The 14,502-nt window shown below is 58.3% G+C and overlaps 1 protein-coding gene across 2 annotated transcripts in view; it reads left to right on the forward strand.

Annotated features, from left to right (window-relative positions):
- Positions 1–13,968, forward strand: part of NUDCD3 (NudC domain containing 3) — a 73,984-nt gene extending 60,016 nt beyond the window's left edge. Inside the window, exons 5-7 of one of the 2 annotated variants that reach the window (XM_061198384.1) lie at positions 8,641–8,829; positions 12,171–12,316; positions 13,850–13,968. In XM_061198384.1, coding sequence (XP_061054367.1) covers positions 8,641–8,829; positions 12,171–12,281 — 300 coding nt within the window. In that variant the 3' untranslated portion in view covers positions 12,282–12,316; positions 13,850–13,968. Of the gene's footprint in view, positions 1–8,640; positions 8,830–12,170 lie in introns of both variants that reach the window. The other variant, XM_061198383.1, reaches the window with a different exon arrangement.
- The last annotated feature ends 534 nt before the right edge of the window (positions 13,969–14,502 follow it).

Raw genomic sequence — 14,502 nt, forward strand, 5'->3', positions numbered from 1 at the left:
GCTTAAACCTTGCTCTGTTGCACCTCCCCTGCCCTTCCGAGGTTTCTCCTTCTCGCCACGAGTGTGCAACAGTCATGATGATTTCCCCCTTATCACCCTGGGGTTCAGTTGCTCGTCTGTTCACCCCTGTGCCTCCCCACCCCCAGTGCCGCTCCCCAGACTACGGCCCATGCTCTGAACCACCAGTTCCATTTGCAGAATACCTTCATGGGCATGGTCTCATTTGCACCTCCCACGATTGTGGGAAGTGGGAAGCCAGGGTCTCATTATCCCCCCGCCTCCCGAGGTCACGCAGGCGGCCAGCGGGAGCCCGCGGCAGGCAGCCCACCCTCTCCCGGCGCCGCTGTGATGGCCCAGGTGGTCACAGGGAGCGTGGACCCGTGATCCTGGGTGCCCCGTTGTCCACGGATGCGGGGCCTCACTCCTCCTGTGTGGGGTTGGTGGACCGCCCAGAGCTGTGCACGTGGAGCTCGTCCCGGCAGACAGCCGGTTGTGCTTTGCTCCCTCTGAGGGGCGCTTCTGTTGTCTTCAGCCCTGTTGTCTTCGAGTCCCCGCCTGGGACAGAAAGACTGACCTCGTCGCTGGACCCTGAAGGTCCACAGCCACTGTTTACCCACTGGTCTGTCGGGGTTGTAATCAGGGTACCGAGGATTCCCTGTACTTGACGTGGCTTCTGCGGAAATGTGGTTGCTAACCAGGTAGCTCACTCTTGGGATTTTCGTTGCCAGAGGTGATGCTGACTTCTTCATGCCTGTTCCAGAGCCGTGTCACCTTTTTTGCGTGTTTTGTACAACTTGCGTCTGAATACGGACATGGCTCGTGGCCAGGGCATTAACTCCTTGTAATTATGGCCTCCATCTACTGGGTACACTTAGGCCCTGGCTCTGTGAGGTGCCTGGTGATGCAGTTTCATCTCTTCAAGCCTGTTTTACAAATCAGGATGCTGACGCTCAGAGAGGGTGAAGAGCTTGCTCAGGGTGGAGCCAGACCCCAGGCCCAGAAGCCTCCCGTTTCCCTCCTTCTCTACCTTTCAGCTGATAGGCGCCCAGGAGCGAGTAGGCATGGGGAGGAGAGCTGGCAGCAGCGCAGCGTAGCTTGTGACCATCAGCCCCGGGCCAGCAGGGAGACTGGTGCGTCGCCTTCTCTGCTGACCTTGATGAGACGGCCTCGGCGTCCGGTCATGCTCCCAGGCCCTGTGGTCACCCCAGGCTCTCCTCTGGTCCAGGGGGGAGGCTTGTGCCCTGGCTGCCTTTTAGTTTTCCAGTTTGCTTTTGCCAAGCACCTGCTGCTCGAGGAGTTGTAAAGAAGCAGAACCGGCTGCGGGCTGAGGTGCACCTGTCACTGCCCATGAGCGTGGCTTCTGGCTGTTCTGCTCCTGCTTAACCCTGCGAGGTCCACGTAGAAACCTCTCTCAGAATTGCAGGTGCTAGGCTGGTTCTTTCCCGAGGTTCCTTAGAGTGGCTTTCATCATCCGTGGATGGCATCACATTTCTAATGCTGCTCCACCACTTGTAGAAAAAGAAGAGGACTTAATTTAGAGCATCACATCCTCTTCCGGAGCTTCCCTGCCAGCCCGGCCCCCTGCACACCTGGCGTGCACCTTCTCACGAGATGCGGGGATCCTGCCTGTCTCCGCCTTCCTCCTGACCACGGTCCTCGGGTACAGCCAATGCCAGTGTCTTAATGGAGACATTGCTGCTTATGGAGCTGAAGGTTTGGTGTGTTCTCAGTGTAATTATTTATTTACTGGTAACGTTGAGGACCACATATCTGAGATGATATTGTAGCTCAGTAAGCACATGGCTTTGATGTGTGAACAGCCTGGTGCCTTTACTGACCAGAACAAGTGCCATTCCCTCGAGCCTCTGGAGGGGGAGAGCGTGGCTGCCCAGGTGGCCAGGCCTGCTTTGTGCCTCAGCCCCACTCACTGGCCGCCTTTAGCCTCACTGGACCTCCGTTCCTCGATCTTAAAGTGAGGCTCAAAGCCTTGGTTGGTCGATCCCCAGACATTTGTTGGTTGCTTATCACTAAGTGCCAGACCCTGTGCTGGGCACTGGGGCGATTAAGGAAAATAGTCAAGGGCCCACCTCCTAAAGACTGAGTGGGCCGAAAAGGGCCCCCAGATGTCCTCGCCAGATCCCAGAACCTGCAAATAGGTCCTTATTTGGAGATGGGGTCTTTGCAGATGTGATAAGGTTAAGGATCTTGTGATGATGAGATCATCCTGGATTATCCAGGTGGGCCCTAAATCCAGTGACAAGTGTCCTTCCAAGAGGAAAAGAGACAGACACAGAGTGAAGTGAAGACAAGGCAAGGTCCCCTGGAAGCTCTGGAGGCAGTGCAGCCCTGCGACACCTTGATGTTGGCCTAGCAGCCTCCAGACGGAGAGAATAAGTGTCTTGTTTGAAGCCCGCAGTGTGTGGCGCTTTGTTACGGCTGCCCCAGGACACTAGTACAGGCCTTATGTGGCATGATCTCTGTGGGGGCCACTTGGGACAGGAGGGGTCACTCCAGGGGTGCCTGTCACCTTACCAGAGTCCGTGGTCCGAGTCCTGACCTCCCAAGCAGGCCGATGCAGACATGCCCCTTGATTCCCAGCCACCACTCCCTCCTTGCCTGAGCCGGATCCGCATCAGACACGCCCGGGCAGGCTTTCAGAGCAGGCAGGGGTGGCAGCTAAACCCGGATGACAGCTCTTGCCTCCCTCCCTCCCACACTCGAGAATGTTAAACGAGGCTTCTTGATTCTGAGGCAAGCTCCTTTCTTGGTTCCCGAGACGTGAAATCAGGGCCTCCCCCCGTGCCTTGTTCTGTCCCAGAACCCACCTCGGCTCGCTGTCCTGGTTTCTCCCTGCAGGTGGGGCTAATGGCCCTGCTGTGGGCACCTGCAGGCCATGGCCTCGAGCCCTTGAGGCTCCGCGGTCTCGCGTTTGTAGCCATTCGTGAGGCGACGCCCGTCCACACGCTGACACGATCCACACTCGAGTCATTTAAAGCTGGTGCGGTAGCTGCAGAGTGTTCACAGACCTTCGTCGGCTTGCCTTAAAGCTCGCGCTACTGGGTGTATCTGGTGCCTGAACCTGTGAGTGTTTTTATATAAGCTGTATCCCCCGTATTTAGATTATATATTTAGATTACAGTTCTCAAAAGTAGAGTTACAGGCTGAGTGTAGTCCTTGGCCATTGCCGTGGGCTCCCCCAAGAAGGACGTCGGATTTCTGTGACGTCAGCAGATCCCTGTGTGCCCTGGCACTGGGCTGTTTTCGAGTGGGGACGTGTGTTTCTCTGTGAAGTGGTTCACCACTTTTGTTTTGTCGCTGGTGGCCACCGGCCCCCTGCCTGGCTCTGAGGAGCCATCGTTCAGCTTAAAATACAGGTTAAATTACGTTAGTAATTTGGCAAGAGCCCAAAGCCTGGAAATTAGTCCAGGGACTGAAATGCGAGTTCTTGGCCTTCAGTGCTCATGTGTCCCAGGACCCATCGTGTTTCTCAAGGTGGTCACATTTTTGGCATCATCACCAACCCCTGGATCTCCACCGGGTGTTGAGAAGCAGGTAGCCTGAGTCCGCACGTTCTGGAGAAGTTGCCCATGAATAGAAGGGACGTGTCAGCAGAACCGGAAGACCACGCTCCTGGTGGACAGAGCGCGCGTCCGCTCGTCCCGCGGGGGAGGAGAGTGGAGACGCAGCTTGGCACTGCGTGGTCACCTGCCTCGCAGCCACAGCCCACCATGGCCGGGTTCTGTCTGGCCCTACAGTGCTTTAATGTTTAAGCTTGAAACGCTTGTTGATGACATTAAAACCAGGAGGTTGCCCACCGCAGTGCCGCCTCTGGCAGAGCCCTGAGAGGCCAGCGGTCTGGCCGGGGCCGCGTCCTCCCCGCAGAAGCTCCCGGAGCTGAGCAGGCCCCCGCTGCCTCTCCCTGTCCTCTGTCCTTGTTTCAAGGCGCCCCTCTGAAGCACCATCCCACAGCTTTCACATGCATCTCCTTGGCCCAAGCTCGATCCCACGTACGGGCAGCTGCGAGGAGCCGTCCTCCCCGCCGGGCGCACTGCCTCCCTCTCTGAATAGAAGCAGCATTCTGTGACAAAGGAGGGGAGGGAGATGAGTGTGGGTGAGTCATCATCATCATGCCGATTGGGGTGCTGAGGTGAGCTGAGCCACATGGAGTTGGAAGTTTCTCTGAGGACGTTTTGGGAAAACTGTTCAACCAGCACTCTAGGGGTTCCCCTGAGAAACTGATTCTGGGTCTGGGACCGATTGATAAAAGGAACCTGGAGGAAAGCCAAGGAACGAGGGTGTGTTATCAGGTCACAGCAACCACCCGTGACCAGCTGAGATGGGGCACTGAGCGCTGCGGGATCAGGGATGGGAATGAGTGAGCCATTGAGATGCTACGTGTCCAGGAGCCGGTGCTGACGACAGAGGGGTAAGTGGCTCCGTCGTGGAGGAGAAGGCCCCTGCTGGCCCCTGCACAGCACCTGTTGGGGCTGGAAGCGTCGTGTCCCTGCCATATTGTGGGGCAGATGGAGTCAGGGAGGAACCCTGGGAATGCGGCCACGTGACATCTGTGCCTGCAGGGGGGACATCCCAGGAGGGCTGCAGCATCACCTGTGCAGGTTCTGCGGGGGCACGTCCCTGAGCTTAATCAGGAGGAAGCACCAAACAAACCCCAAATGAAGGATGGTCCTTAACAACAAAAGACAAAGGCGGTGGAATGTTCCAGATGAAAGGGGACAGGCCCACTAGGATGTAGTCAGGACCCTGGACTGGATCCTGTGCAGGAGGGAAGGTGAGCTGAAGTTACTATAGTAAAGAACTTCCATACCTTCAGGAAGGAGACACTCACCGAAGTATTAGGGGTAAAGGGCCAAGATGATTCCGAAAAAATACTGTGTAATTTACCCCATATTATAAACTTACACACATAGAGTGAGAGCGTATGTGCAGACACACATACACGTGATAAAGAAAAGGCGTAGCATGTTAACAGTAGGTGACTCTAGGAAAAGGTATTCTTTGTACTTGAATAATTCTAGTAACTTGTAAGTTTGAAATTATTCTAAATAAAATGTTTTAAGAAACGAGATGGCAAATAAGCCCATGGAAAGATGCTCAACGTCGTTAGTCATTAAGGCAATACCAATTAAAACCACGGCGACATGTCACTTCACACTTATTTGATTGGCTCCTGGAAAGAATCGACAGGAGCAGGGACTGGCGACAGTGTGGAGCCCCTGGAGCTCCCCTGCACTGCGGATGGGAAGGCCAAACCGTGCAGGCGGTTTGGAAAACAGTTTGACAGTTTTTATAAAGTTACATGTGCACTTACCATGGGACCTAGCAATCCCACTGCTGGATACCTACAAAGGGGAAAGGAGACCATAAAGCCCTGCAGGCAGCCTGGTAGGTGGCCGCTGAACCCTGGAAACACCCCCCTGTCCACCCACAGGTGCGTCGGCCTGTGTCGGGGGTGACCCCCATGCGCGCGTAGCATGGCTGAACACCAGGCCACTGCACCAAGAGAAGAGCAGACCAACAGACACCAACGAAATGGCAAAGCAGGTGTCGGGCTGAGGGGGTCGCTGTCGAAAGGGGACTGCGAGCTTTGGGGTGTGGCTTGATAGCAATGGTGGCTACGTGGCTGCATTTGTCAAAGCTCATAGGATGCTCCCTCAAAAGAGTGAATTTTACTGTGTGGCAGCTTACGCCTTCACAAACCTGATTTTTTAAAAAAAATAACAAAATGTTAAAAAATCAAAACCAAATGTTAAACCATCAGACTGCTTTATCAAAGATGTTACTCTTAGACCTGAATCCTTGAGCTCCATTCCAAGAACATTTCACCCATGTCCTCTTGATGCTGCACTCTGTATTATTCCACCTGAAACAGGAATGAAGTTCTGACCCACTAGCATGTGAATGGACCGTGAGGACATTGTGCTGAGTGAAAGAAGCCAGGCACAGGACACATAGCCTGTGGGTCCGTTTTTGGGAAATGTCCAGAACAGGCAAATAAATGATTTGTTGCCAGGGCTGGGGGAGGGACAGAGTGGGGAGTGCCTGCTCACGGGCACGGGCTCTCCTGCTGCGGTGATGAGTGTTCTGGAACTAGATAGAGGTGGTGGTAGCTCAGACTCCTGTGAACGCGCTCAGTGCATTGAACTGTTCACCTTGAAATGGCTAATTTTATGTTAATGTGAATTTCACCTTACATTATTTTTACTGTGGTGCTGGGCTCATCTTGATGTTTATTGGGTCTGCAGAGTGCCCGTGCAGACTTGTTCTGTGGACACAAGAGGCCCGGGCAGCGAGGCCCACCAGGCTCCCTGTTCTCAGGGTCAGTCCCGTTGTGCCCCCGAGCTGTGTCGGGCCTGGATGTGTGTGTGGACCTGGCTGGGACACCCCGTGTGCGGTTCTTATGCGCAGGAGCAGCAGCAGAGCCCCGGGGTTGGGACTGGGCTGACCCCACAGCGCTGTCACGGGCTGTTGGCCCCAGCATGGCTCTGTTCTGCCTGTAGCGCTGGGTGATCCAGGTGAGGCGCTGACTTCTAGGTAGAGGTAATAGTGGGTATTTTACAGAGGTTGTGAGTACTAACAATACATGTTAGAGAGATCTCGGCCATGATGATGACTAACGAAGATACAAGTAAAATGAGTCTAAAGGGTCTGTTGTCTCTGGAGATTTACAGTCGTCTCTCAGTATCCTCAGGGGATTGGTTCCAGAACCCAGCACCCCCCCCACCCCTCCCCCCCCCGAAGGATACAACGTCCGAGGATGCTCTAGTCCCTTATATAAATGGTGTAGTGTTTGCATGTAACCTGCGCATATCCTCCTGTTTACTTCACATCATATACCTAATACAATGTAAATACTATGTAAACAGTTGCTGAAGTGCGACAAGTTCAAGTCTTGCTTTTTGGAACTTTCTGGAAATTTTTTTTTCCCAAATATTTTTGATCTGGAGTTGGTTGACTTCAGTGGATGCAGAACCTGTGGATACAGAGGGCCGACTTCCTCAGAAGTCTCTGCTGTAATGGTAAGAAGCGAATGTATTTCCCCCTTGGAAGGTTTCTGTTGCACTGGCGCGGTGATCTGCAGCTCTGTAAAGACGGGGCTCAGTGCTCGGCACTGGGGGCTCTGAGGGCCAGGTCAGGTCCGCGCGTGCAAACAGGAGACTACAGTTGGCCAGGAGCTGGCTAGACAGAGCATCTGGAAACAGAAGCTTCACCCTGAATGTAAACAGTGGCATTGGCAGGGTAGAGGTCATTCATCTGATCAGGTGGGCAGAGGGTGCTCAGAACCCCTGCCATCTCACCCCTGCCATCTTCACGCCCGCGTCCACCCAGGATGGTCAGAAGTGGGGGGACTTGCTTTTGTAACGTGCTGAGATGCTGACATTCATGCTGTGCTTGTGGTTTCCTGGAGGTTGTCTCCACTGTGTGACCCGCCCTCATCACTGCCCACGCCTCAGCCACTCTCAGGGCCGGGACTTAGCTCTGCTGTGACCCTGTTGGACCCGGGCTCCGCAGGGGCTCGCCGTGGACTCGGGCAGCAGGGCTGGAGCTGGCAGCACCGCTCCCTGCAGCCCGTGAGCCATGGGGCCGACTTCTTAGGACCTGTGGGCATGCAGTGTCTTCACAGATGTCGCCTGTGGGCCAGCTCCCGGTCCGCTTTGTCAGGATTGCCCACTGGCCAGTCAGCCTCTCCTCATGGTGCTCCTGTGAGGAAGGGCTGCTCTCACTGCTGGCTCCGTCATCTCTGTGGCACCTCCCTGCCCCTCTGGGCGTGAGTGGAGGTTACATCCCGTCTGAGAGTGGACAGAGTGAGGGAGCGTGGGCAGCCCTCCTGTCAGTTCTTGGCCAGTCAGTAAAGAGTTTCCCGATGAGCCGGCCAGTGACCACGGGGAGGGGGGTGCCCTGGGCCCTCCCTGTGTGGTCCCTGGGATGCATGTACTTGGCATCAGCTTCAGGCAAAGCCCTGCTATTCTGCAGTCCCCGTCTCTGAGTTCTTGTGTCCCCCCGACTCCCCCCGTCCCTCACTGGGCTGCACCATGAGGCTCAGTGGGAGGTAAGTCACGTGCAGCAGTCGCAGGGCTGGGGAGCCCCTCTTGCAGCTGCCTGACCAGGGAAGAGAGTGAGACAAGGCGCCTGGGCGTCTGGCTGGGGGGTAGTCATTGTCAGGCTGAGTGCTTGGTCCCCCAGGTTCCAGGTCCCCCCAGCAGGCAGGAGACTGGGTGCTGCACTTGGAGGCGGGAAAGGCCAGCAGGAGGGAGGGGGATGAGCTAGCGGGGCCCAGGCAGGTGGATGTTGACAGAAGCTCCTGTTCGGGCTCAAGCTTCCCTCGGCAGCTCGGGAGACTGTGATGGGGTCCGGGTACGGGCGGATGGGGCAGCTCAGAGTGCTTGGAAACGCCCCCCTCTGGTCAGAGCGGGCTGGGGTTCTGGTGGCTGAGCGGTGCGGGTGCTGATGCCTTCAGGGGTCAGTGTCTTCTGAGAGGACCTGGGGGACAAGGACCACAGGCACCGCCCAGGCATAGCGGTGGAGAGTGGAACACTCAGAGCCTGGGGTCCGGACCCCCCCCCGCTGGGTCCCCAGTGCCACCTGCCCGACACTGACTGTGTCTCTGCCCTCGTGTGCCAGGTGAGCCTGAACAAGGTGGGCGAGTACTGGTGGAGCGCCATCCTGGAGGGGGAGGAGCAAATCGACATCGACGAGATCAACAAGGAGCGCTCCATGGCCACAGTGGACGAGGAGGAGCACGCGGTCCTGGACAGGCTCACCTTCGACTACCGCCAGAAGCTGCAGGGCAAGCCACAGAGCCACGAGCTGGTACGGGCCTTCCGGGGCCGGAGCGGGGAGGACGGGGCGTGCTGCTGCTCACTGCCTGGGACGGGGCGCCCGGGTGCAGAGCCAAGAGGTGTCTGTCCACGGGGCCCCGGTGGTATCGCGTGTTGCTAGCTGGCACGCTGGGGCCGTGCAGACAGCTCCCTCCCCTCAGCCCCTCCAGGACCCTCAGCACAGGAGGGGCAGTCAGGCCCAGCCCTGCCTCGGGGCTGGTGCGGGTTTGACCACAAAGGGCCAATGGGAAGAAAGTCCTTCCAAGTCACTTTCGAACGTCAGAGGCGTGAGAAGTGTGCGTGCCCTGCGGCTGTGGAGGGACGGGAGGGAGTTAGTGACTGGAGAGGAGGCTCTGCGGTGGCAGAGAGGAGGGGTAGTTAGACGTGCACCGTCTTCCTTCTGCTTTAGTACTCCCAAGAGTGGCTCTGTGCAGAAGAGAGGGTTGCTTTTCTCAGGTTAGTTTTAGCTCCCAGTGTCCCACGTGAACAGCACCGGGAGTTTGAGCCATGGCACCACGGCCCATCTCCAAGGCTGCTCATGTGTCAGACACGAGGCCCGCCCTCCACCCCACCCCCAGTGCCATTCAGATTCTCAGGCGTCCTGTTTTGTCTCCCAGGGGCCTCGCTTTGTGGCTCCTGTGAGTGTTCTAGGCCTGGGGCTGTCGAGCGCCCCCGCCCACTGCCCGCGTGCCTGTGGTCCTTCCTTCCTGTCTCATTCGGAACTTGCATGCAAACGGCCCACCTTGCTCCTGCGAGGGCCAAGGAGCCATGGAGGGGAGCGCTTAGTGAGTGCTTACTGCACGCAGGTTGGGTCGGGTTGGCTGGGTCACGGTCCCCGTTGCAGCACCCCTGAGAGGGGGGTCGAGGTTTAGAGGTCACAGCACGTGTTCAAGGTCCCACAGCTGGTCTGGCAGCAGGGCTGGGGTTTGAACCCTGAGCTGGTTCCAGGCTTGTCTGTCACCCCTCCCCAAGTCTCTGAATCGCCTCTTGGTCCGGCTCCCTGACCCACCTGGGCTTTTGGGGCTAGAGGCCGGGACTACGGTTGACCATTGGATCATGGGCATCTGCTTGTCTTGTCTACGGAAACTGGCCCCTGGCTGTAATCGCTGAGCTCGCAGGGCACAGGACGCAGAGTGCAACCCACCTCTGTGCACGTTTAGGCGGCAGTTTTATCCAGTTGTGCTGCATTTGCCTGTGGCCACCAGATGAAAGAGCACTCTGAACACTGGCCCGACGGGAGGGGACCTTGTGCAGCCATCGAAAGTGTGGGTGTCGCTGCCCCGAAGCGGGCAGGCACCTGGCTGTGAGACCCAAGTAGGAAGCCGAGTCCCTGTTGATGAGCTCAGGGATGGGGCCGGCCGATCAAGAAGGATCTGAAGAAGAGCCTTGAAGACCCTGCAGTCTAATGGAAAGACCTCTATGGTTTGAGTCGAAAGGGATTCTGGAAGGGCTTGTCGTGTGCCAGGCAGCGTGCTGACCATGAAGGGGCGTGAGTGCCTGGCTGAGTGCAATGCCCTGCGGAGACCTTCAGCAGACACACGGGAGCCCGTGGCTGGTGGTGCAGGCGGCAGGACTCGGGGGTGACCCCTCGCCCAGCTGACCTGCTCCTGGACAGGCAGGGGCCTCCAGCTCGCCGCCCCTCGCTGGAGATAGTAGAGGACTGAGACCTCAGGGCCATGGTAGTAGAGGTGGGAGCACCAGCACTGCTGTCTGGGACTCATCTGGGCTTAGCAGACGTTCGGGAACCTCCCAGCTTCCACGTGGACTGTCCTCAGCACACGGGGCCTTGAGGGAAGCGCAGCGCGGGGAGCAGGATCTGGACCGAGAGGAGCTTTGGAGGCGTGAGGAGCCAGCGGAGCCGGCGTGGCCGGGCGGTGAGGGAGCTGGACTTGGCGGTGCTGAAGCCACGGGCAGTCTCTGTAGTCCTCGGAGGACAGCATCCCCAGGAGAAGAAGGAAATCGCGGCTGGAGAGTCAGCAGGGCTGGCTGGTGGCTTCAGATGGGGGCTACGGGGAGGAGGGGCGGCTTAAGAAAGCAGGTGGTGGCCGTGAGGGGCCTGGGGCAGGACCAGCGCGGGCAGCGGGCTGAGGACCCGTGGAGCTGGAGCGTGAGGGCCCGTCAGACCGCCCGTGACGAGGCCGGTGCACGGGGACGCCAGGTGGGTCAAGGCTCACTCGGGAGACGAGGTGCTCAGATGAGGGGCACAGAGTGAGTTGAGAGACCGAGAAGGAGTGGGCTTCGGAGGGGGCTTCAGAGGGGTAGGTGGGCAAGAGCTAGAGGAAGAGGGATGGGATGGAGGAGGAGGCCTGGCCCAGCAGGGCTGCCAGGAAGCACCGGAGTCAGGCTGGTGGGCGGGGCCGGCCTCTCTGGTCCCTTCTCCCCGGGGGGCGGCCTGCGGGCAGCAGTGCCCACTCCTCCAGTGCTCTTCCCAGGGTCCCTGGCGTGTGTCATCTGTGCCGAGTTTGGAGTAATATGGATTAATCCCTGAGGTGTACTACCCATCTTTGATGTGTTTGCTGCTGCACCGCGTAGGTTTAATAACAGGGAAGAGAAGGCCCCTGTCAGGAGGAGAGTCCTGCAGCCTCGCCAGATACCAGGAATTTTCCCCTCAGCTCAGTCTGTCAGCCTAGAGGCCAGAGGTGGGTAGGGCTTTCTGGCCCCGTGGCAGTGAGTCTCTTTGTTTCTCCTGGTCAGAAGGAAGGGGAGATGTTCCCAGCCTGATGCATTCGCAGGGAAGCACAGAGGGCAGACCTGGGGACCCGCAGGGAAGGAGGGCCTACAGCACCGCGAGGGACCTTCCTCATGGGCGCAGCCTCCTGCAGTGCCCTGGCCCAGGCCACAGTGCTTGGCCTGCTGCTGCCCGTGTGCTGGGATACGTGATCCAGCAGCTTTGACCTCTGCCCCGCAGGGGCTGCAGGGGTCGGTGACTGGTGGGTCCACAGCCAGACTTCCTGAGGTCTCTCTGAGTCACAGCCTGGGTCATTCCCAGACTATCTGAGGGTGCAGGCCTTGAGGCCACCAGCCTTCTCCCTGGGAAAGGGAAGCAGAGAACCCCTCTTTGCACCTCAGTCAGCCCTGTGGGCTGTAGCCCTCAGGCCATTTGGAGTTTGGACAGGTATTTCTGGTGAGAAGGGACAGCATCTGAGCCAGGAAGATGGCCGGTGCTTCCCTGGGGACAAGATAGGGGTGGAATCTGCATGTGGGGAGCACAGTCTTGCGGAAGGTCTGCTGTCACCCTGGGCAGGTCCTCTTCCGGAGGAAGCAGAGCAGAGTCCTGCTCTAGGACGTGCGGGCCTGGTGACTACAGTTAACCTCTCTATTTTCTGTTTGTAGAAAGTCCATGAGATGCTGAAGAAGGGGTGGGATGCTGAAGGCTCTCCCTTCCGAGGCCAGCGATTCGACCCGGCCATGTTCAACATCTCCCCGGGGGCTGTGCAGTTTTAATGACCGAAGGAAAGGAAGCCCTCGCCGGCGGGGAGGTGGGGCCTCAGCCACGGCCCTCGGTTCCCTCCTGCCGGGGACTCGCTTGTCTGGTTCACCCTTGCCATCCTTCTTTTCAAGGGTGAACCCGGCCTCCACGCTGGCCCTGCATCTCCAGACTGTTCTAGAGCAGGGCGGGGCTGCGTGACCCGAGCCAGGCGGGTGTTAGAGAGCAGGGGGTGTCCCGGCAGGCGCAGCTCCGGCCCCGCCCGGCCGGTTAGCCACTCCCTCCCTCCGCTTGCTGCTCTCTGCTTGCTGTTCTCACGCTTGGGGCGGGCGTGGGTGCTGCTCGCCTGTTGAAGCGCAGGCAGGGTTGTGCGGCCTGAGGGCCAGGCTTCTGGCCAGTCTGGGGAGAGCGCAGCCTTGCCCTCTTGCTGGGTGTGTTCACGTGTGGTCTTGCCCGCCTGCTTGTACGCGTTCACCGCCTGCCTCAGCCTCGTTGAGGAGCTGCGGAAACTGGGGTCCTGCCGCCGGATCTGGATGCTGGAAGAAAGTGTCTTGTGGCCTCAGGTGCAGGCACGGCAGGCTCTGTCCCTCTCCTGACCGGGCTGCTCTGCTCCCACCCGGCCTAGCACTTTTCTCTCGGGGGATCCGGTTCTTGTCTAAGTAAGCTGGGCCAGGCACCCTCAGGAGGCCCCGTGGTGTGTCAGCTGCTCGGTGCAGCCCTTGGTCCTTTCCTGGCTGAGGCCAGACTGCACCGCACGGAGCTCGTGGCTCTGCTCCCACCGCTCTCCCAGGACCCAGAGCCTGTGCCCTTCGCCAGGACTGTGGGGCTGCCCTTCTGGGCGGTTGCCTTGCAGGTCTCTGCACCTCGTGAGCTCTGTCCTCTGGGCTGGGGGAGGAAGGAGCCCTGTCAGGGGGGCGTTCTTTCTGGAGACTTCCCCCTTCAACTGCAGAGGTGGGAGCTGCTTCATCACAGTCTGTGGGGGCAGGTTCCTGGCTCACAGCGCCCTGTAGACACATCCCTGGGTCCCCGGGAAGCGTTTGCTTGCTCTGATGCCATCACAGGAGGTGTGGACACCAGGTGGCTGGGGGAAGCGCCACCACGGGGGCACAGGGCCACAGGGCCCTGCTGTTTGCACTTGTCACCGAGGCTGCTCATGGAGCTGCTGGAGGCCCCTCTGCAGCGCCCTCAGGATTTGCACACCTGTCCCACGTAGTGAAAGGTCTCACTGGCACGTGTCTGTGAGAGAACCATTCTCAACATGCCTCTGTCTCCTCCTCCCCTCCGCCACCCCCGTGGGGTCTTCTGCCGTGACCAGGTGGGGTGTGGTGCCTGCACCTCAGCTATTTGGGAGACTTTGGGAGCTGTGGACTCGGTGGTCAGTTGTCTTCCTTTTGCCCGATTTGATTTTCAGTGTTGCGTTTCTCCCCACCCCGCCCTCTGTAACAGCAGCTCGCAAGCATCTGGGAGTGCCGGGCTTCAGGGGAGGGAGTGCTCGGTCGCCCTTGCCGTGTTGTGGGAGACCTCTGCCCCTCGCTGCCGACCTGGGCCCTGGAGACTGTGCGCTCTGCCTGTTTTCTCTCTTCAGACCCGGCAGCAGCAGTTTGGCCCCTGAGCTCCGTCAGCTGAGGTCCAAGGAAGTGGGGTGCACGCCTGCAAAATCACCCTGTCTCCGGTGTTGGTTTGCAATAAATCTGTGTTTAAGCACTTGTGGGTCTGTGTGTGATGTTCGTTGCCAAGACAGTTCTCATTGTGTGGACATTACCTGAATTCTAGCCCTGAGGCCCGCGTACACAGCAAACGCCAAAATGGGAAATTCCTAAATATCTCCCAAAGGTGTTTCTCATCCAGCCTGCATCCTGGCGAGACTTCACACATTAGATTTCAGAAATCTAATAAGCTTTTGGTCAGGAGAAAAGATTGTAGCTCTAGAGCTTGCGTGCATTTCCAAACAGGAGTCAGAAGGCTTCAGCCCGAGGGTCCTCAGTGCTGCATTTACCTGCCCGGATCCCGGAACGCTGGGCTCACGGGTCTGCCTGCACCCGCTCCGGACATAACAGGTGTGTGACACATCCCCTTCCTCAGTCACATGGCAGCCTCTCCAGAACCCCCTGCCCGTTCCCCCATTCCAGGGGCCATGCTCGGTGGGCAGGACCTGGTGAGCATATCTTGATAAGCATTTCTTGAATGAGTGAAGAATGTGCAGAGGGCTCAACAGTGGAATTACCAAGCAAACTCCAA

Source organism: Eubalaena glacialis, chromosome 8 (genome assembly GCF_028564815.1).
Source record: "Eubalaena glacialis isolate mEubGla1 chromosome 8, mEubGla1.1.hap2.+ XY, whole genome shotgun sequence".
NCBI lineage: Eukaryota > Metazoa > Chordata > Mammalia > Artiodactyla > Balaenidae > Eubalaena > Eubalaena glacialis.